This window comes from Copidosoma floridanum, unplaced genomic scaffold (assembly GCF_036245765.1).
Source record: "Copidosoma floridanum isolate Cflo_tuat_1 unplaced genomic scaffold, Cflo_Japanese_pri ptg000030l, whole genome shotgun sequence".
In the NCBI taxonomy this organism is placed as follows: domain Eukaryota; kingdom Metazoa; phylum Arthropoda; class Insecta; order Hymenoptera; family Encyrtidae; genus Copidosoma; species Copidosoma floridanum.
In genome coordinates this window covers 780707-803748 of record NW_028321907.1, presented here as the reverse complement: position 1 = coordinate 803748, position 23042 = coordinate 780707, and the positions used below count along the sequence as shown (strand labels likewise).

The 23042-nt window shown below is 41.4% G+C and overlaps 3 protein-coding genes across 4 annotated transcripts; 2 read left to right on the top strand and 1 right to left on the bottom strand.

Moving 5' to 3' along the window:
• The first annotated feature begins 419 nt into the window (after positions 1–419).
• Positions 420–11940, top strand: LOC106641594 (uncharacterized). 2 transcript variants are annotated; one of them, XM_089596815.1, is made up of 3 exons: positions 420–1787; positions 2741–2803; positions 10674–11940. In XM_089596815.1, the coding sequence occupies exons 1-3, from the start codon at positions 923–925 to the stop codon at positions 11258–11260; spliced, it is 1515 nt and encodes a 504-aa protein (XP_089452941.1). In that variant the 5' UTR covers positions 420–922; the 3' UTR covers positions 11261–11940. The 2 variants fall into 2 exon arrangements, with proteins under 2 accessions (XP_089452941.1, XP_014211553.2); XM_014356067.2 differs by lacking the exon at positions 2741–2803.
• An 8924-nt stretch (positions 11941–20864) lies between these two features.
• Positions 20865–21572, top strand: LOC106641600 (2-oxo-4-hydroxy-4-carboxy-5-ureidoimidazoline decarboxylase-like). Its single transcript, XM_014356076.2, has 3 exons — positions 20865–21066; positions 21140–21293; positions 21371–21572. Exons 1-3 carry the CDS (start codon positions 20874–20876, stop codon positions 21552–21554), a joined length of 531 nt encoding a protein of 176 aa, XP_014211562.2. The 5' UTR covers positions 20865–20873; the 3' UTR covers positions 21555–21572.
• Positions 21573–21656: 84 nt separating this feature from the next.
• Pomp (proteasome maturation protein) lies at positions 21657–22711 on the bottom strand. The gene is made up of 5 exons (XM_014356077.2): positions 22583–22711; positions 22256–22350; positions 22124–22184; positions 21870–22045; positions 21657–21790 (listed from the first exon to the last, which is right to left on the bottom strand). The coding sequence occupies exons 1-5, from the start codon at positions 22583–22585 to the stop codon at positions 21703–21705; spliced, it is 423 nt and encodes a 140-aa protein (XP_014211563.2). The 5' UTR covers positions 22586–22711; the 3' UTR covers positions 21657–21702.
• Between the last annotated feature and the right edge of the window lie 331 nt (positions 22712–23042).

The following is a 23042-nucleotide window of genomic DNA, read 5'->3' as shown; positions in this document are numbered from 1 at the left end:
TATTAAGCTGCATCGAAAATAATGTAATGAGCTTAAAATCGGTAGTCCGCGTTACCGATCTCAATTTGGATTTGAAATGGTATGAAAAAAAAACCTACCATCCGCACGCTGGGTACAAAAGTATACGAATGTAACGGGACGAGGAAAATTTTTGCAAATAAGCACAAAACACATTTGCATTTTCGTGTACGGATATGCGCAGTAGACAGAGAATCGCGGGAGATATCATATCCACACCAGTGTGTATGTATGCGCACAATCGCAATCTCGTACAAGTGAGTCGAGCGACGCCATCAGGCCGAAGCACATTGGCCAACGCCGGCCGAGCCGTCCTCTCCGGGGCGGGGCCAAATTGGCAGCCTATCCGAACGGCAGCGCCGAGCATCCCTTCCTCCGCGTATACGAGCACGACCCTAGTACAGCTCTAGTCGCTCTGGCTAATGCTGCCCGGACTCCTCAGTTATCCGCCAGTGCTAGCTAGCGTGCCCCAACAAAAGTGTCACATAGACCATGTACAGTCCATACGTCAGTTTTCCAGCCGCGGTGAGTGTGTATACAAGGACCGGTAGTTCATGACAGCAGTTCGATCGGGCGAGTCGCCGATTTCTCGTTGCGATCGTATAACCCGTCCGTCCGAGGTATCAAGTACTTGTACTAGTGACGCGTTCACTGCGGAAGAACACAGTTTTTCATTAATTATGTGTGCCGCGATGTGCGTTTGATTTTTAAGTGGTGCTTGACCATTCGTCCCGTGAATATAAAAAGTGCTTGAGAGTAGTCGACACACGCAACAGCCCTATAAATAGCCAGAGTACATATTGTTATTATTGTTATCATAAATTAAAAAAATTCAACATTGGTGCATAAAAGACCGGGTGACAGTTGTCGAGGAGAGGGCGAGGACCCTCCAGCAGTCGGGCACATGAGTGCGGACATCGACGGTAACATGGTCTCGTATTACAACCAGCCGATGTACAGGCAGCCGCAACACCCGCCGGTGGCCCTCCTCGACCATCAGCAGCAGCAATCCCCGCCGCTGTCCGCTCCCGACGAGTCCCAGCAACAACAACAACAACAACAACAGCTGGTGGTGTCCGATCCCCAGCATCAGCAAACTGTTTTGCCCGAGGTGTTACCCGGACCGCACCAACAGCAGCAGCAGCAGCAGCAGCAGCAGCAGCAGCAGCCACAACAACAGTGCAGCACCTGGTACAGCTATGGCCAGTTGCATCCGCACCATCCCCACCTGCTGCACCATCATCATCATCACCACCACCAGCAGCAGCAGCACTCGTACCTCGATGGCCACGATCTCTGGAACCCGCACGCCCACTATCTCCAGTACCAACAGCACCAGGTCTACCAGCAGCACCAGCTGAGCCAACAACAGCAGCAGCAGCAACAGGCGCAGTTACCGATCGGCGGGGTGGTGCAGTCGCAGATTGATTGGAGCGGCGACGAGGGCAGCGGCCAGCCGGGGGTGATAGTCGGGGCGGGTATGCCCAGTCCCCCGATAACCGCGAGCGGCAGCGAACTCAGTAGCCCCGAGACACCGAGTACCCCGAACGGTAGTAACGGTAGCATCGTCGCGACCGGTTGTACGGCCACACCGACCGCAAACACTCCAAACGGTAACAACAACAACAACAACAACAACAACAATACCAACACCAACAACAACAATACCAGTGGTGGCGGCGTCACCACCCAACAGCAGGCCCTCAGGCCCGGGCAAAGCAGAAGCCCCTACGAGTGGATGAAGAAGACCACCTACCAGCCCATTCCAGGTAATTAGTGTGCACTTTTTTTTATTCAATTCTTTACCGTCTCTCTCTCTCTCTCTTTCGAGTACACCTATGTATAAATTATCTTCTCTTTCTCTTCGTCGTCGTCATCAACATCATTGCATTAATCTTTGGTGGATTAACATTCATATGATTGTACACTGCTATACCATGACGAATCAAAAAGAAAAAAAAACAATACCATTGCATACTTGTACGTTATTATTCACGTTGTAGGGTTTCGTTTGCACTATTCGTTGGGATTATCTGTTAGAGTTCGTATATGTGATGGGGGTAAATCGGCTCCGCGCACACGAGCTCCGGGAATTATTTGAACAATTGTATTGTAGGACACTCAATATTTTTACCTACTATACAGTTTACTCGTTAAATTTTCATGAAACATGAGCGCGAATCACGAGCGACGGACCGTTTCCGCGATAATCCCCTGTATATGCATTATATGTATATCAACACACCAAGATGTCTGGATCGACAGGTGCTGCATGTGTTTTAAAAACAATTTGCCAAGCATATTGGACGTTAATTGTAAAAACGTACAATGCATCGCACACCTGCAGTATAATTATTCGTCGCAACTTCGTATCGTCCGTAAAATCGGGTGATCTCGAAAAGAGCTTCGTTATCGTAGTCCGCGCGCGTAGGCGTTATCGCGCTCGAGATTAAACGTAAAAATTTGACTTTGTGCTTTTTTCCACCCAAGCTCGCGCCGCGGTTAACAGTGTATGGAAACGACGAGTTCTGTTTTGAATCTCAACACCACCCGTGAAAAAGGAAAAATTACCGATTTTTCGATCGCATCGCGCGAGTATTACCGATCCCGGGAACCGGTTGAAGCTCAAGGGGGGCCCAGCACCGATTGATTTCGCGCAATTTTGTCCACGAGAACAAACAATATATAGAAAACAAAAAAACCTGTGTCTGTATTGTTGCAGTGGCGTGCAGCAACGCTGCAACGGCCGCAGCCGAAGAGCTTCACCATCTCTGCACCTTAGATGGTATTTATTTCTCAATACTCACTTCACCACTGTAGAGGTTGCTGTTGTACAATATATACTTATGCATTCGATTGCTCTGTTTTTTTTTTTTTTTTTTTTTTTTCCCGCTACTTTTTTAGTTCAACTTTTCCTACCCTATGTATAATACTACATTGTGTACATGTTTTAGTTGTTGAAGCTTTGCTTACTTTTTCTTTAAGCAAGTCCTTAAAAATATTATGTTGAAAATACAGTACCAAGGAGAGATACGTAAATACGAATTTGGAGAGATTTCGCTAATCGCGAGAGGGGTCGCAAGTTGTGGCGATGGTAATAATAATGACGATGGCGACGCGGAGGGCTGCTCGTCGCACAGCGCATGTATAAGTATACGCGGGAGGGGCTGCGTGCGGAGCCATCGTCGCGCCTCCTCGGGAGAGAGAAAAACATCGGCGTCGTCGGCGTTCCTCTCCCTCCTCCTCCGCGTTATTCACTGCACGCGACGTGTATATAATACATATATATGTATACGCGTACTATAATAGTAGTAATACTCTTTCGATCCAACCGCGTATAATGGCACTGGCGGGGGGTGGCTCTTTCCATTAAAATCCAGCTCTCGTTCCAACCTATACGTTATTATTATACGGACATGGGATACGTCAGTCGGGGCAGGGAGGGAGGGAGGGAGGCGGGGCAGGATGAAAATCGACCGCAGCTGTGGATGGAGTCGCGGCGAGACTGACTTACTCTTTTCTCGAGCTATACTTGTTCGCTCGAGAAAAAAAAAAAAAAAAAAAAAAAAAAAAAAAAAAAAAGGACTTTACCAAGTCGGCGACGACGCTTGCGTGCTACATGCACGCCGCTTTTCAGCGTCTGCGTGGTTTTTTCTTTGATCGCTCCCCTCCTTTCCCCGTTTTTTTTTTGGTTCGCCAGCACTGGTGCTTGGAATCGCGTTTGGCCATTATCTGCATTTTATGGTTATATTGCAGTCTCGGGCATGACAGGCGAACGGGGCAAGCAGGAGCTTTTGGAATAAAAGAAAAGAAGCCTGCTGCACGTGGCCTCCACCGTCTCGTATTATACATACATACATATATACAGCTGACACTCGCGTCCATGGTGTATACACACGTATACAATTGCAACGATTTCGTGCTGCTTCTTAAATTTTTTTTTTTTTTCTCCTCGTTTCATTATTTCTTCCCTTTTGTTAACGCAATGCCTTTTGCGCCATCGGTATATCATTGGCACACGCATTGATAGACCCACGATGTGGAAAAGTTCCTTTTTTTTCCTGGCAAGTATGCCCCGAGCAAAATATTGAGTATTATCTTTTAACATCATGGCACACGTGGCGGTATAAACTTTTTCAACTGAACGCGTTGTTTTTTTTTTTTCTTCTTCAACTAAAAATAAAATGGTCCCGAGCGCAGCAGAGTTCGGTACGCGTGAGAGCCGACGCCATTTCGGCGCGCGAACCGATTTCTCTCCCTTGACGTATACGTACCCTACTTATATACTCGCTCACTACGTTGTTGACAAAACCATAATAGCCGAGCTCGAGCGCGCGCCTCTCGTTCTGCGGTCACTCGTTTCGCAGCAGGGCCTGCGGGGCGTCACAGTCGGGCGTCACGCGGAACGACAGGGCGGTGGTACACGTATATACATATAGGATACAGCATATTGGTACCCAACCCACACTTTGTTCGTGTGCCTCGTGGTGTGATTATGGGCGAGCTTAGCTGTGCCGTCCATGGCCAATCATTGTCCACGAGAGGAATCCTCAGTTGTTACTATACTTACTTTAATGTTCATACATTTTTTTTCTTCCTTCCTTTCTTTACTTTTCTTTTTCCTATGTATTTCCTTTTCTTTTTTTGTCGGTCGAGTCGCCTCTTTGAAAAAATAATGACAAACCAAGCTACGCGGTTTTGTATCATCGAAGGACCATTTTTTCACGCCCAATAAGACACGTATCATAACGCTGTGGTACCTATATAATATACTTATGTTGTTATTGCAAACAAGTATGCATATACAAATGTAAGTTGCCACCAGACTACACACGCGCACACGATGCAATAGACATGCAAGCATCGACACAATCGGGTCGCCGTTGACGAATGGCACCTCGCGGGACGCTACGTACAAGTGCCCATTGGGGAGTGCACGGGGCGATGCGGAGGCCCAGCCGAAACTGATACCGGTACACCAAAAACGAAGATGCTGCTGCACCGACGCCGTGGACAGTGCCGACACATGGACACGTAGTATTGTTGGTATACTTAGGAGAAAAAGGTGCGGGTGTACAAGCTACCCTCGTCGTCCTCGTTGCGTCGAAATTGAAGCCCGCCCGTCCGTGTAATGGGGTGGCAACGACTCCCCCGAGTCCCGTTTTCTTCTCCACTAAGCCAACCTCTCTCTCCCGCTCACTTCTTCGCTCTGCCTTTTTCCCCCCTCTCTCTCTCTCTCACTCTTAGTTATTCGTTCAAACGTCCCCGATTCATATTCTCCTCGTTGGTCCTCGGCTTCTCCCGCGTCGACGTGACGAGCGTGAATCAGACTCACTTTGGACTATATACCATACGCTACATCTTACTCAGGCATATATATCTCCGTCTGATGGATGTATTATGCTCCCGGCGACGACGCGGCTCCTCGTCTTGAGCCCACTTTGTTGGATTTTTCAACGCGTTTAGCGCCTCGACCTGTACAAATACATATATCCTTCATGTATACGTGTATCTACGGCCATCAGCGTCTAATCGGCCACCATCCACAGCGTATAAACGTCGTAAAGCTCATCCTCCAATTAACTACTCGGCTGTTTTTCCGAGTTTTCGAGGGATCCCTCAACGATAAAGATGTATAACATATACGTATTTATAGGTTTTTTCAGAAAATTTTTACAAAACACAGTTTCAATCTCTCGCTCCTGCATAATTATTATACTTCTGTGTGCATACGGGCATAACTCCGAGGTGAAAACAGGTTTTAGCCTATACGTATATAATTATTATGTTGTCTTTTGATGGTCGCTGTGTGTACGGTAATAACTGCTGCTTTATAGCCACCTTCGGGAAGGGTATATATATACACATACTCGAGGGTACGTGCTTTTTAATAGTATATATATACGAGATTTATTCGCGTTAACGATTCGCGAGGGGCCCCTCGTAAGGCTTTTCTTGTTTCACTTTCTTCTCTCCGTATTATCTGATGGTGTATGGAGGATGAATGTTCGCGCAATCGGTCTGATATTGCTGCGGAGTCTTGAGGGGATCAAAAGAGCCGACCTGACGAATTTTACGTGTTTCAGGGCAGTTTTGCCGAGTCGTTGGGTCACGAGATGCTGTTTTTCTTTTCGTTTCAATACTTGAGTTTTAATATCTCACATTATATGCCGTGCCTATATGTATTTTAAATGAGTCGAAAAGCACGTACAGTCGGTTTTTGTGAATTTTGAGTTCAAAGGTTTTCTAATGAAAATATTTTGATCATCTGATTATGGAGAGGAAGAAAGTCAAAAGCCTATGGGATGAAAAAACGTTTTTACAAAAATTTGTTTTGCAAATTGCTAAATTATTCGTGTCTCAGGGTATGATAAGGTTTTTAAACTAAAAAATATCGATTTGACGTGTCAGAGTTTACAAATTGAAATAAAAGTACGGTTTCCAAAACTTTTCATAAATCATACTGGAAAATTATAACATTGAGATAAATGCATCCCTGCAAGTTTTCGTTTGTTTCAAATACGCCGGTTATAATATTTTTATTGCAACTGAGAGATATTTTTCATTACGATGAAATTTCCATCGAAAAGTTCTTTAAATTAAAGCAAGTCTAAAATTAACTTTGCTAATTGTGCTAATAATACGTTAAAAATAATAGCATCCGTTTTCTCGGTAAAAATCAGCCCAATTTTATTCCTCACGTTTATAAAATATTCTAATTTCTCAACGAACCGCGCGACAACAACGCAAACATAATACACGCGTGCTAACCCCAGAATAGGATATAAAAATCATAAAAAAATAACGAAAAGCATGTCATACATGTATGAAAGTAATCGATGTAGCTCTTAAGAGAGTCACATCGGCCGAGTGATATCACATCCCGAGTTCAATGGCAAGTTCGATCAGGTGGGAGTATATAGACAAAGGATGTCGCGATCGTGCGACGATTAAAGGTCGATGTGCATCGGAACACACGTTGCCTGTACGCGTGTAATTTATAAATGCTACATACATACCACGTACGAATTGCCGATATAAAAATTATTTGATACAGATCATGTTCACGCATGCGAAGAACGAGCGAGTTTGCGAGAACACATTAAATCATATGAGAAAAAGAGCCAAGGTGTGAAGGTAGAAACACATGTATGTATTTTTTAATGAAAAAGCATTAAAACGCGAGTAGGAAAAAGGAGGTGCTTGGCACGCATATACGTGCGCTGCACACGGAATACAAGCGAGTATACGTATGACATGCCTAAAGAAAGAGAGAGAGAGAGAGAGAGTGAGAAAGACGAGAACAAGGGGGAGGGGGGTGGAGGCATCTTTGCGATTAGATAAGGGCCGAGCGGGCGGCAGACATCAAAGCGCGACTCGCTAATCCCGCACTCCTTGATAACCGAAGGCCTTCGTAGAAACGCGGCGCAGCTCTTTCTCTGTATATCTCTCACCTGAGCGTCTCCCGCTCTTTGCTCTCCTCCTCATCCTTCTTACCCTCCCGCGCAATCTTGTATTATATACTAAAAAGAGAGTACAATATAGCTCCGTTACCCATATATATATGCGTATACTCGTAGGTAGATACTTTTGGTCCCTTTTCCCTTGTGTGTGTGTGTATAAATATATGCTGTGCTCGCGCACTTCCTTCCGTCCCGTATCTCTCATGTCCGTAACGCGCCCACCTCCTCTCGTCTATACTTGTACACCAAACTTGTCTTCCTCCTCTCGGATATACTTCGACAATTGTTGGCCCCGAATATTGTCACCGCCTGTGGTTGGCTTATCTTCTTTTTTTTTTTTTTTTCTTTTCGCCAAACAGTCCACCAAATGTTACACGTATATACAGGTATAGAGACAGGGTCGATATCGGACTTATCGGCTCTTGTCATCGGAGCCGGGCTATTTGTTAGTTTTACGGCACCTCTCGTTCAATCCGATCTCGGGCGATTAGTATCAATTAGAGTTGACATTGTTGTGCTACGCGATTTTCTCTCGAGTGCCTTTTCATTCTCTCTTTTTTTCTTCTTCTGTGTTTGCCGCAACGAGTACACATAATATATGCCTTTGAGTGGCAAATTTTTGACAATGACAGGGTATCGTTGCAAATCAGCAGTGCCTAAAAATAGAAAAATTCATCTCGAGCCCTTTTTTTTTCCTTCGCTCGGCGCCATAAATTATTCCCATGGATTCCGATGGTTATCTCGCTGTCGTTGCTGACACATTGACCGATCAAAATCCCGATTCCACCTTCCCCCTCAACGCAGTACGTAACATCGATTTGGCCATAAATATCCGCATCAGCTGAAACACGAGGAGGCATTGCCTACTTAGCACTTTCGGGGTGTAAAAAGTCGCTTTGATGGATCCGCTTGTTTCTCCTCCTCCTCCTCCTCCGTCCGACGCTCGCGTTTCTCGTTCGGTGTCCCATGCAAATCTTCATTAGATCATTTTTACTGTCCACCAAAAGATTGAGCTGTTTTTTTTCTCCCCTCCTCGATTCTGCTGACCTCAAACACAACGTACTTGCTCGCCAATTCAATCGAAGAATCGCGTACAATATGTTTTTTCCCTCTTTTCCACTGATAACGGTGTAAACACTTGATTTGCATTCAATGCCCACGTAGTTCTTGTGCAAAAAAAATGTTACATATAGGACTCGAAAAGTTTTCGTTTAAAAATGGGTAATAATTCTTGCTTCTCACGCGTTGTTCCGCGCTTTTATCGAAATACGCATACAGTAAAGTCTACGTACCACGTAATATCGTAGGTAAAAAAAACTACGTAAACATACACACATATACGCGATGGGGCCCAGGGACACGAGCGCGAGGGATTTTATCAAGGCGGTCTTTTTCATCTACAGCCCGGCGTGCCTCTTGTGAGATACCTGTCTTGTATATGTACGGCGTGTATTACATGTGCCTATACTTGCGACATCGCTTGGTCAAACCGCCACTGCAGCAGCTGATAATGACAACCAATACGTGATGTGTATATATATATTTTTTTTTTTCTTTCACCAAGTCAAGTACAAGAGAGCCCCATACTCTTCGAAACTTGACGAAAAACCAATATTTACGCAATTGACGATAATGTATTATGTCACCAGAAATGTAACAGTTAATTGTTACATATTGATATTTCACGGAATTTCATTTTTTCACTATCTCTGATATATTTCGGTGACTGATATTAATATACTATTCGTTACGTTATTCGTGTAGCTCTGGGTTATTGATGTTTCACTGATTTGCAATTAATAATAGTTAAAGTTCGATCACTGGGAATAAGTAAATTGTCGTTGGAAAAATCGGTAAATATTTATATCCATGAAACTACGCGGCGAGAAATTAACAACATAAACATACGTTTCGGAAATGGATAAATTCTTACTCCATCGTCCAGGAAACTTTTTTTAGCACAATTATTTTTGTCGCTGAGAACGCTAATCTTTATCACTCATTTTTGCCGTTTACAAAATTTACTTTGTGAATAGAAAAATCCTCTGGATAACCAACGCGAGTTTACGGTTACAGATTAGTAATTTTAGTTTTCAACACTATCTCGAGGTAATTCCACTGATTTTTCACAAAATTTCCTTATTCGCGGTGACCTGATTTTTGTTATTTAAAACCAACAAAAAGATTTTTTACCAAATCGGCTTAACGGAGCAAAGTATTCCAATTTCATACGCGTGTAAATATACGTGCGATTGAGAATGGCGAGCAAAAATAGAGTAACGGGTAGAGATAAAACGAGTTCAAGAAATCCAATGTAGAGCAGGCTGTACTGTATGAGCGCAAAACGAAAATCCCTCAAGTAAACAGACGCGGAATTCAAGGTCTTTCAATTTTACATTAGGTTTAGCTATTACGTATAGGTACCTATAATATGTGTGAGTCAACACGTATTTCTTCGATTTTTTTTATTTTTTACATATTTTTCATTTATTTGTTACCTGCTACGAGATGGACCTATAGCGTATGCACGATAATCGATGAATTTTATTGTTATAGGCCAATCAATTTACACTAAAAACGCTTTAGTTTGCATGAAAATAGAATTTGAACCGTATAATGTATCGCTGTACTAGTCGCTGCTATAATATTGCTATTCAGGGTTTGCGCACTTGAAAGTTACAGAAAAACAAAACCATTTAGAAACTTTTCAAGACTTGTATAATAAAGATTTTTTTTTTTGTTTAAAGCACCAAATTTTAAATGAATTTTACTAATACGGCGTGTACGAGTTATATGAGATCATGAGCATTTTCAACTCGACTCGAAATATAACATCTATAAACGTTTATAATACGTCTAAAATTTGGTGAGAATAAAAAAAGCGCCATCTTCATTTTTTTAACATTTTTTGTTTCAAGTATATCAGTAGAGGCCCAAATATTTGTAGGAAGAACGCTCATCCTGCTCCTTATTGCTATGAATATTAAAGTTTTCAATTTCACTAAAGAAGCAAAAAATACTTTGTCTCGCACGACTCCAGAAGTGCGCACACCCTCGATGAGCGATTATTTATCGTACAGACGAAAAGAGCTAAAAAACAATAATTGTTAGCTGTGCTATATTTGTATAAAATAGGTTGAAGCAAAATAGTCTAATTTAAGCGTTTCCCACGCTCTCTTTGATATGTTGCAGGCAAGACGCGAACGAAGGACAAGTACAGGGTCGTGTACACGGAGCACCAGAGGCTCGAGCTCGAGAAGGAGTTCTACTCGAGCAAGTACATAACGATCCGACGCAAGTCCGAGCTCGCCGGGGCGCTGAGCCTCTCGGAGCGCCAAGTGAAGATCTGGTTCCAGAACCGGCGGGCCAAGGAGCGCAAGCAAACCAAGAAGCGCAACGAGCTCGAGCAGCGCGACGTCAAGCCGATCCTCGACGTTCACGGGGTCGTCCACCCCGGCCCCGTCATCAACGGCATGACCGGCCTCGGCCTCGGCGGCATGCCCGGCCTCGGCCTCGGTGGCTTCCTCCACCACGGGAGCACCGCCAGCCCCTGCAGCAGCACTAGCAGCACCAACAACCCAACCGGCGCCCCCGCCATCGCCACCACACCCACCCCACCGCCCACCTTCGGGACCCACCACCCGCACCACCACCCGCACCACCACCACCCGGCCCACCATCACCCCCATCACCACTCGCAGTCCATCTTCCAGGCGGTGGCTGCCGCCGCGGCCGCCGGCCACCCCCAGCTCTCCGGCCACTCGGTCCTCGGCATGTGACGCGACACCAGTCCCCCGTCCTGCACGTTCGCGACGGCTGCCGACGCCCTTCCGCTCTCGGACCCCCAATGATAAGCCACGCGCGGCTTAGCTCCAAGAAAAATCATACGTGCAAGAAGATTGTTCGCGTCGGTGAATCGAAAACGTGTACCTATTTACACGCCTTCGCGCGTGTGCGCTGCGAGTTTTCCCCCGATTGGGGGGGAGAAAAGTCGTTTTCAACTTTGATTCGGCGGAGGTGGTCCCTCGGGAGGGAGTGGTGCCGGAACGCTTTGAACTTTCGAAAAACTCGACTTATCTCTCGCAAGTTACAGACGGGGAAAGAAGAGAGAGGGGTGTGTGTGTGTGTACTTGCTTGCTCTTCCGACGGCCGCGAGTGTATAGTTTCATCCCGGCTCGGCGGATTGGAGTGCACGTGGTGGTGCTTCGGGCGCATGTAAATATATAGTGAACGGCACGAGTGTTGTTTGTTGTGCCGGGGGGTGTTTAGGAAAAATTGTTCGAGAGGTGCAATTGTGTACAACCTGCGGGGATCGTCAGTGCCGATTTCGCGAGTGTACGAACCATTTCGACGAATGGATGGTTTGTGACGTGCCCGGAATCGGGAGATCCGAGCTCACCTTCATCGAAGCTTTGGGAAAAGAATAATTTCTTTTTTTCTTCTTCTTTTTTTTTTTTTTCATTGTACATAGAGCATATGTGTAATACCGATGAAGCGGAGAATTGTAGATGTGATGCTGATATGAGTTGGCGCTGTTGTTAGTTAATTTGCAAAATTATATATTATTTTATTTTTTTGTGTACGTAGGCGTATTCACGGACATTTTATCGAATACTTATGTATGTAATGTGTACGAATTTAATATTACTTTCATTCGACGCATTGATAGGTTCGTTAAAGGGCGCTCCGTAACATCTACTCTTACGGAAAGTTGTTTCATTTTTATGATTAGCAATATTATCATTATTATTATTATTATTATTATTATTATTATTATTATTATTATTATTATTATTATCATTATTGGTATCATAATGATTATTTTTTTATATTATTGTATTTATTACGAATTTTATGGGGTAACGTGTCTGTTTGTTGATACTGAAAAAAAAACAAAGGTAAAAAAAGGACGCGTTATCCTGATAAATTGGTTCTAAATATTTTTATTATATACTGTATACACTTTAGTTGATCTTTAACTCCATTTTGATTGAAATACTTGAAAATTGCGTTAAATTTGTGAATTCGGAATCTCTAGAAAAGTTGTATCATCTGAAAGTAATATGAAACTATTAAATTTCTTGATTCAGTGAAAAAAAAGTACTAGTCTTTCAAAAATAATAATTTGTTTTGTACTTTATGAGAATTGAGTGATTTTTCATTTATATCATGGTATTACTTGAAATTGTTTTACAGCGATTGACAAAATATTACTCAGATTTCAAATGTTTTGTCGTGTTCACAAAAACATTATTTTTTCCGCCACCTTTGAATTTCATCGTTTTCGATAAACGCGATCAATTTCCATCACTTCATTTTATAAACTTATCAACTTTACCATTTAAAGTTTTAAATGGGAAAAATACATAAATGTATTAATGGCACGCCAATAACATTGGAATTTGTAATTAGCACGTAATACGTGAGGTATGGCCTTAAACGCGTAAGCAACGAGTGTGTGCGATCGTTGTGTTTCCAACAGCGATCGGAGGAGAAAAGCTTAAGTTGAAAGGCTTGATACAAATAAATGAATAAATATATAAAATAACGTGCCTTGAGCATTTTCTCTTTGATATTACATTGTTTTTGTTGATAATGATATAGTATTGTCGAGTATAATACGCGTTTGCGATAATCGTATTTAAAAGACACTTTACTCATAGCACTGTAGAGAACAACTATGGTTTGCAAATAATAATGCGTAAACGGTGTTAAACATGATGTATCGTTAAGACACACGCGTAAACTTGAAACGAAAAGTTTCGTCTGATTTTATTGTTTCGACATTGTAAATACTCATAATTGACCGGAATGCAAGAGTGTGAAAAAAAAAAAAATAAAAAATAAAAACGAAAAGACGCAAAGAAAGGCGATCGACTCGAAAAAAACAATGAAGAGTTGTAGTCTTGATTTGGTGATGTGATTGAAAAAAAAAAAAAAAAAAAACTTAAAATCTGCGATCACACTATTCGTTTCGAAATAAAGAAAATTTGATAAAAAACAAAAAAAACAAGGCTATCATTTTTTGTAACACATGACCTCCTCGAGCAAATGTTTATTCGTGTTTCTCAACACCGTCTTGATTTTGTAAAGGAAAAAAGAGAAGAAAAAAAAAAAAAAAAAAAAAAAAAAATTGAGCACGAAATCAGACTGCGATCAACAACTGATATACTACCATCGCCAAAACAGCCAGATAAGCAGCTCGACGAAAACAAAGATGATACAAAATTATAACAAGACGAGCCTCGAGCGGAGAGAGAGAGAGAAAAATATCCATTACACGTAGGTATAAATCACGAACCAGCACAGAAGCAAACAACACTTGGTAACGAGTAAGTACATCACCACATAATACAGTGTGAAACGCAAATAGGGGAGTAACATCATACACAGCCTGAACTATACATACATGATAAGTTGCCTCTCGTGGATCCACGTGCTCCTAAATATACATGAAGCCACATATAGACGTGGGTATATGTATACCTCATACATACATGTGAATCACAAATTCCGTTTGTGTTGCAAACAATACCGTGGGTGTGGGCGCAAAGTGAGGGAGGGGTCGGGAAGAACGAAAGCACGTACAGGGAGAAAGAGCGCAACGAGTCTCCGGAGGGCCCTTGACGTAACTGCCAGATCGATGTGCCCCGGCATTAGCTACGAGCTGACATTTTTTTTTCTCTCTCTATCTCTCGTTGAACGCTGTACTCGTACTCTATGTGTGTACTATGTACTGTCCGCCACCACAGCCATCACCGGGATTTAACGTCGATATTTCACCAGGACGACTCGCTCCCTTCGGCTCTTCGTTGTTATGTTGTTCTTCGCTACTCGTTACAGTCGTCAACTCGAGTACGAGATAAAAATCATCCGACTTGGGACAATGTCACGACTGACTCTATACTCGGGCACTGCAAAGTCTCGCTTAAAGAGGAAGATTTTTATACTTTACGGGCAATATTTCGTAGCTTAGAAGTAAAGGTGGTAGTTTTTGCCGAATAAAAAGTTTTGGTTCGAAGAAAGCGTGTGAGAGCTACGTCACCGTGAATACAAGTGAGTTTTTTTTTTTTTTTTTAGCTCTGATATCCATTGCCAGCTCAAATAAATAATTTCAAACCGAAATAGTTAGTCAGGACGTAAAACAATGTTTGGTAATTTGCCTCCTGTATGGAAAATGTTCGTTTAGCTTACTGGAGTTAGTAAACTAAAAAAATTATTTTTTTTTTTTTTATAAATTTTAATTACATGCATGTTAAGATGTTAATTCAACCCATTGGGACGCGCGTAACGATAGAAGGTTTCACAACAGGTGTGAAATGGATGTATCTTACGAATCGTATAAATAAAATATGGCAAAAAATTGAGCAAAAGGTTTCTCCAAAGATAACTTGCCTAAAGAAAAACATTAAAAATACTACGCTTGGAGAAACCAATACAATAAATCCAAATGTGTTTGTATGAAACGTTTGAAGCGTGTGTTTGGATTTTCTATTTTTTATAAAATCATGTAGTACACAGTAGTGCTAATGAGCACTTGACGAATGACTAAACCAATGGTTCGTCAACTATGTAACCAGCTCTACTGGACCAAACAACTACTCTCCAAGACTACAAAGTAAGTTTTTGTCACGTTTCGCAAATTTCTTTTTCTGTTGAACAATTTTTTTCTTTTATAAAATTGTTCAAATAAATTGATGATTAATTGATTACCAGCACTATTGTGATGTAGGTCATACGTGTACAGAACTTTGAATGACATTTTCAACTACGCCATAACACGCGGTGTACCCAAACTTACAGCGCGCGTATCACAAGCCTTCCTTGTTGGATCACTCCTGTTATTGGTATTTTGGGTGGAGCCGTGAACTTTGCACAAATGGAATGTTTACCGTTAAACAAATCCCTTGTCTGGTTTCCGAATGTCCATCGGACCAAAGCCGTATTTGTCTCGATCGAAGGAAAAAAAAAAAAAAAAAATTGGAAGAAGCAAAACAAGTAACTCTATAGAAAAGAAATCGTAAACTTTTTGTGCGGCTTGTATATACACGTATAATATACAAAAATAAGCCCGTCCGATAGCCTTGAGGGAGGCATCAGAAGTTCCGAGAAAACTCGTATAAATTTTAACACGTCCGAGAGTTGCCTTATATTTTTTGATACGTTTTAACATCTCTCGGCATCAGCGCGAGGAATTTTACAAAGAGGAAAAAAAAAAAAAAAAAAATAGGAGTTTCCGACGCGCGCCCGGGACTCTCGGAGCTGCGGCGAAAAAAGAAAAGCTCGAAAAAGGGGAAAAAAAAGGGTAAATAAAGGGATAAGGACGAGGAAAAGGATACAGTGCCCGAGCCGGCATCGGTGTATATAAACGGGTGTGTATGTGCAGGGAACAACAAAAGCAAAGGAGCTGCAAACGAGAATGGCGCGCGCGCGGCACCGATGGTAATTGGACTTTGGCTAATAGCTCGGGGGGGAGGGGAGGGAAAAAAAAACCTTGAACTTTGCCAACCAACACGGACTCGCCTCTGCATCCCTGCAGGTATATTTATATGTATACAAGCGAAGGTACGCGTGTAACCAAGTTAATTGGCAAAGTTATTTTTTATGGAACTCGTGTATTATAACTTACAAACAACTATGGATATATAGGTACACTCATACTTTGCGGTGTAAGTTTTTATTTTTGATTATCCTGAAAATGGCAATATTATAAGATGGAAAATCCTCGCTTATTTAGATAACATTCGACAAGTGGATTGATTATTTTGTCAAGTGCCATAAAATTTACAACCCACCGCTAACTCGACCGATGTACAATATCATCTCGCCTCAACTCATATTCTCACTATATACATGTACTTTGATATCCCATTCGGTGAAACGCTTCGCATTTCCCTTTAACATCGATTTGGTCGCTCACTTTTACGATTTTTCGCATCGCGTTGCAAAAAAAAAAAAAAAACATCAAGCAAAAAATCGGGCAATCGTAAACATTTGTTTTCCAACAAAATATTTTATAACTTACACCGAGAGAAAAAAAAAAAAAAAGAATATAGCGCAAAAAGTCACAGGGGAAAGTAAAATAGATGTACAACAAACCAGTGGGTATATAATATACACACGCGCATATTTTTTTTCCCAGCCCTAGCTCAAAGAAGCGCTGCACGGAGACGCCCAATAAAAACGTACGGGTTGCCGGACTGGCTTTATTTTTTTGCCCCACGCCGATGCGCTCACCCCACAGGAGGTAAGGGTATATATATATACATAAGTATAAATAGGTTGTTGCGGCTCAATTCAATAGCTTTCGAGGTATGTACATATAGGTATATATGGGGCGACGGTGCCAGTGCATTATATGCTGCACCCATTGGTAGCGAGTCTCGGCGAATGGTATATCCGCGCTGAGAGTCCCTTTCGGAGCTACACTGTGCCTTGGATACGATCGACCTAAGCTAATACCGCCTATATGCGTGCAGCGAGGGAAGAGAAGGAGGCAGCGGCAACGAGAGAAGTGGGCATCGGTGTATATGTGTATAGGTGCACAAACGGAGCCGGCTTTTCAGGACTTTTTTTTTTTTTTTTTTTTTTACGCCGAGAGCCGTAAGAATGGCGAGCCTCGGCCTCTCTGCAGCCGATACTCACGTATATATGTACCCGATGCGGCTCGATCCATCGTTTTTCAAACATTTATTGGTACACGAGCTCGACATTTTTACACCGATCGCCCGAGTCTTTGGCCATTTTTATACTCTTTGATAAGTTGTACCATTTTTCTTGAATTGACTCGCTGGAAAAAAAAAAAAAAAAAGAAAATGTGTCTTATTTCGGAGAGTATAAATAATAAAATTCGAGTCGAAAAATATGCAACGCAGGTATAGACGTACGCGTTTTAGGCGTATATATGTATATCCTCGATTTTATTGTTACTTTCGTGGTCGCGGTTCACATCATAAAGTAAAATCGTAACGTTCACTGTAAAATAAACTGGTTTCTCGATTGGCTTTCGTTTATTGCTCGGCCAATGTGGTCGTTTCATAACTTGTATAGGACCCGCAATGTTGTATACTCGAAAAATTCAAGCTGTGCCGAAAGTTTACACTTTTTTTCACCATAACTACACTGATATGTTGTTTCTTGAGTCTCCACGCCTGCATATTGCCGATGCAGAAGTATACACAAAAAATACTGGATTGAAAATTCCATGACAACGAACGACGAGTGCGCCGCGAAAGGCGGGCGTGTATACCCAGATTTTTAGCTGCCCCGTCTGACGGACCTGTCCAAGAATTTGATGAGATAATTATTTCTAAGACCGAGTAAGAGCATCGTCTCCTCGCACAGATATACGTGTATATGTATAGCCGTCGTAAAATAAAAGATCAGAGGCTAACGATACCGATCAGCGCCAACAACGTTTTCGTTTCTTTTACGACGCCCAACTTTCGAACCCAAACTCTTCCGCGTATACCTCTCGTTTCGATTGTTGTCTTGGGCTAGAGAGAGGGAAAAAAAAAAAGAAGCGACCCTGCAACGTTATATCGCGGGCCGCGCGTTAAAAACTCCCAAACGATCCTATAAAATCAACCTCGTAACGAACCCACTTCTAAGCGTATACGCATATAATGCCCATCACTTTGTGCGCTCGATCGCTCCTATACATTATATCCTTCGCCCCGTAAACTCGATGAGTGTATATATACAATACATTGTATGGGCATATAACGAATAAAAAAAGATGCAAAGAGCACTCCACAATAGTATCGGTATGTTTATTATCGAGTCGGGCGACTATTGGCCAGGTGCATGTCATGCAGCGCCAGCCTTGGTGTCAAAATCATCCAACCGCGGGTACCTACATTACACGTCAACAGCATACACCGATGCACACTTTTGGTAATAATTAATTAACTAGCAAAAAATAAGTGTATTTATTCATCTGATAATGGATGTTATTATAAAAACAGGCTTTAGGAATATCACGCACTCGATTTGTTTTAACTTGAAAGCCTTAAAAAAAGGTAAACAGTTGGTTGAAAGTAGTCATGTGTGCGATGTTACAGAATTTCAAAGTGATGGAGTTAGCAATTTGACAAGTGCCGTCGTAATAAGGCAGACCTCGACCTCGTTTTATTTAGATTATTTTGAAAATTGTCTATAAGTTGCATTGCACATGAAAATTACTTTTATTTACAGTTGGATAATCATTGAAATTTATGTAATTTCACTCCATTTGTCTTTGCCCTACTGTTACACCCACATTTCATAAACGTTCAAATAATAGAAATCACAATAATGATCATGTCTCATTTCGTATATTTATCTTTCTTTTTGCCATCTGCTTCTGAGAGTGTGCTCTGGATCGAAAACTAGAGAGGCTTCATTAATAAGTGTGTTGTTACATTGAAACATTTTACAACCGTTCTTGGCACCACATAGTTCATTTTTTTACATTTGTGTAACTGCAATTTCATAATATTGATACTATTTATGCATATGCATATATTCTTTCCTTAATTAAGCAAAAATGACAGTAATTTGGTACCCCAGGTTTCCTGTTTACTTGCACCTGGTCAATATTGTAAGTGTGTCGCTCTTATAGTTGGTACAGTCGTTGCTTGCATTTTGAGTGACATGAAGAAGGGACCAAAGTAGCTCTACGAACGAAACTCGCTTTAAAAAATGGCCAAACGCCCCGATACCATGAGGCATCATATAAGTAAGTACATACATTGGTATCAAAAGTGCATGCGACGGAGCGACGGCGAGGGTGCACCAAAATATAAGTATCCTCCGCGTTCTGTTTTCGAAAGATCGGCTCCAAACGACATCTCGCGATGGGCTCGTAGAAGCTCCTAAGCAAATATACGTGGTGCAATCCTCAGTCGATCTTTGGGGTGACCTTCAAAACGATTGGCAACGCGTTACATATTTCTTACAAAGCGATGACAGTCTGTTGTTGTTTTGACAAATGCCAAAATATAATACGGCATGTATTGACACAATAGAAGTCACCTGTATTATCGACCATGGCATATATGTATATATATATATATTTCGTTGATTAAAGCTTGAAATACTATCAAAGTAATGAAATTCAAGGAGGTGGATTGAAAATTCATTCGCGTATCGGCTGTTGTTAAGACTGAGACCTGTTTGCTCGGCATTAAATTTGAATTCAAAAATTTGAAGGAACATTGGAAAAAAGCGCACTCAATCGAAATATTAATAAAATGGAAACTAAAAGTCATTGAGATGAAAAATTTCACTGGGGCTAACGAATGGTAATCAAGTGCCGATTTTCTCGCAAGAGCTAGGTGTACTAAAGTAGAAGATAGAGCACCAAGATTATACGTATACGTACGTAATCGGAGCATTAGAAAAGCGCAGCTGATAGCGGTTCGACCGTCGGAAGGAGTGAAAAAAAAGCGAGAGACTGGAAGAAGGGTATAGAGAAGGATGGAGAGCACGTACATGGCTTGTGGGAGCAGAGAGAGTGAGTAGCCGTATCACATAATATATGTATCTAAAGGCGATACGTGAGCTTGATGCTGTACACGGACAGAGAGAAACAGAAAGGGGACTGTATAGTTGATACACAATAATATGCGCATCAGATCAGGCACGGATTTTATCACGGGCGAGAGCTTAAAAACTACCACCATGCGCTCTGCGTGGATGCCGTTAATACCGTTCTTGCGTGTATCGATATCGGGTAGCTCGACGGGTTCGCCACTGCCGGATTCAGGCTTGCGATCTGCTCTCTCTCTCTGCTGTAGTTGTATAGTTATCCATCGCACTGCAAAAAAGGAGTACAAGAGGAGCTCGAGCTTGCGCGTGCCAAGCTCTCTTTTGCGCTGCCCGTTTTGTTTTTCTTCCTCGCGGTTAGCTGCATGCGAATACATATATCTCTGAACGAATTCCGTCTCGGTCATCATCCATCGGGCCGGCCGGATCGGGAAGCCTCTCTCCGCGGGAGGCGTGCTCGACCTTCGTGGACTCTTTGCTCGTTCCGCCACTGTACACGCTGCTCTAATCCCATTTTCTCCATCTCACCTTGCTCGCTTGCTTATTCATTGACTCGCGTTACTTCGATTTGCGCTGGTAGGTAAGCACACTCATTGTTTCGCTTTTTTTCACTTTCTCTTGGCCATTGGCTTCTCTTTCGAGGTTCTATTTTGAATTTTTCGGCTTATTTTCAACGTACGAGGCTGATCATCGGAATATCATTGTCCTCTGCTATCGATTTTACATGAAGGTAAGCCACCAAGTTTACTTTTTAATTTTTTTTTAATTTTTTTTTTTTTTTCATCGACGTTAAACGCGCATTAAAAATAGTATAATTCAGTTGATAAATAAGTTGACAATTATTTTTTTAGTTGACACTGGAAAATGTCATCAAAAGGCATACTGAGCATCACTGAAGTAAATGCTCTACCAGTTGAAAATTTCGAATGGCTGTTTGGCAACGTGGTTGAACTATGTCCCGAAGCTGCGTCCAGTGCAGCTAAAAAACGACCATTCCTTTCGACTGAGGATCTTAAAAGAGCATTTGACGAGTATTTGGATAAACTGGACAACTCTGGTACGTCATATTCAATCAACAAACTTGTACAAGGTGCATTCTGATTACAATGAAAGTATCATCCACTCCACAGAAAAAGAATTAGTTTTGTTGAGACACCCAGACTTATCTAGTAAATTATCGGAAGAAGATAAATTGACCACGGAATCGCAGAGTGAATTAAAATTCGTGGACCTAAATGCCATTACGAAAGATGATAAACAAACGCTATGGAACAATAATTATTTGTGAGTACGATATTTGCAAGCCATTTTAATAAGCCTGTACTACAAAAATAATTTAAAAAGTTTTTTTTATTCACTAGATACACAGAAAAATTTAGGTTCCCATTTGTTATTTGTGCGAGAAAAAACAATATCGAATCTATTGTTTCTCGACTGGAATCGCGATTGAGTAATTGTAGAGATACTGAATTGAAACTTAGTATAGAAGAAGTTAAGAAAATCAGTCGAATGAGAATAGACGATTTGGTGTGGCCTGACTTGTAATGGATAACGTTATTGTTGTTACACTGTGTTACTGTTGATTTTGTAAATTTTATATGTATGAGATTTATTAAAAATCTTATAAATACAGATTATAAGGCAAAGTATAGATCAATATTTATTAGAAACAATTATCACTTAAAAGCAAACCTTATAAGATTCCCAAACTCTTTTCTACAACAGCGTGTGGTTGTCCCATTTGTTCCCTGAATTCTGATGTGTTTAATATATCTTCAAATCTATTAATTACAAATATTTCATACATTAGAAATAAATATCAGGATAAATTCATTAAAATTAAAAAAAAAGTCAACTTACCCTATGTCTTCATCTCTTCCAAGTATAACGTCACGCATCAGATTGGATGACGGTAAGAATGGCAGCCTACCGATTTTTTCAGATGATTTCAATTCCATTGCCAAACGCATTGGTGCATGTAAACCTTGTGTGTTGCGAAGCATAAGCATCTCCATACGTTCACTATTTTTCTGGTACTGCAGTGATATTAAAATTAAAATTATTTTTTAGAGAGTATTTTTTTGAATCGACCAAAGATACAATCCATATCTTACATTCTTTTCTGATGCTTCAAGCGGGTGTGAATAGCCTATTGTTTTTCTGGTGGCACTCAATCTAGACAAATATAATTGTGGGTCAAGACAAGTTTTATGGAAGAATACAGGATGAACTTTGTAACTGCTTACCCCGAGTCAAAAGGACTCTGAATTCCATAAGTATTGCTGCTGGTGTTGGGTTCTTCAAAACTCTTGGATGTTGGCTTTGAGGCGAATCCGAAACTCTGGAAACAACATTGACACACTCGAGTCAGAATTTATAAAAATATCTTGTTTGTTAAAACGAATAAAAGATTTGTAAAAGACAATGACTCAACACTTATTAGTCAAGAAGGAATACTGGAATTCAAACAATAACCTCAAATAAACAAATGACTCGAATACCAAAAGGCGAACAGTTAGAAATGAAAATTATACATAAACTACGTTAAGCTGTAAAAGAAGATTGCGGCGTACCATTTTGTTGACTTTTTTAACACTTTTGTCTACACGTTCACTAGGTATCAAAACCTTAAAATAGTTCTTGACACTTGCTGCAACTTTTTTAACCAAAAGCGGCTTTTCCACTAAAACTGAAGAGTGAGAAAGAAAGCACACACACATATGCAAGTCATGAAGATACCGATACCTGCGAAACCGTTATTATCGACTAGCAACAATTTTTATTTTATTTATTACAAAATTATTATGCTGCTCTAAAATGTTGGCAAATATGAATTCTTGGTAACCTTTTTTCCATTCTATTAATTATTTTTATAGAAATTACGATGCCATTAAAAAAAAAGTGTATTTTCAAAAAAATAAAAAATGTGTGTGCGCATGTATACGCGCAGGTGAAAAAGGCGCCAAGATACGTTATTGACAAAACAAACGTCAAGCGCACACCCGCCGCACTCGCCCTTTCCTCATTAGCATA

What these genes read in the sequence shown, in the direction of transcription:
- LOC106641594 (XM_089596815.1), top strand. Translation starts at nt 923, where the DNA reads ATGAGTGCGGACATCGACGGTAACATGGTCTCGTATTACAACCAGCCG. An exon ending in CACCTACCAGCCCATTCCAG is followed by an intron (nt 1,788 to 2,740) that starts GTAATTAGTGTG and finishes GTATTGTTGCAG; the next exon opens with TGGCGTGCAGCAACGCTGCA. An exon ending in CCATCTCTGCACCTTAGATG is followed by an intron (nt 2,804 to 10,673) that starts GTATTTATTTCT and finishes GATATGTTGCAG; the next exon opens with GCAAGACGCGAACGAAGGAC.
- LOC106641600 (XM_014356076.2), top strand. Translation starts at nt 20,874, where the DNA reads ATGTCATCAAAAGGCATACTGAGCATCACTGAAGTAAATGCTCTACCA. An exon ending in GGATAAACTGGACAACTCTG is followed by an intron (nt 21,067 to 21,139) that starts GTACGTCATATT and finishes TCCACTCCACAG; the next exon opens with AAAAAGAATTAGTTTTGTTG. An exon ending in CTATGGAACAATAATTATTT is followed by an intron (nt 21,294 to 21,370) that starts GTGAGTACGATA and finishes TTTATTCACTAG; the next exon opens with ATACACAGAAAAATTTAGGT.
- Pomp (XM_014356077.2), bottom strand. An exon ending in CAGAGTCCTTTTGACTCGGG is followed by an intron (nt 22,185 to 22,255) that starts GTAAGCAGTTAC and finishes ATATTTGTCTAG; the next exon opens with ATTGAGTGCCACCAGAAAAA. An exon ending in GGAAGAGATGAAGACATAGG is followed by an intron (nt 21,791 to 21,869) that starts GTAAGTTGACTT and finishes TGTAATTAATAG; the next exon opens with ATTTGAAGATATATTAAACA.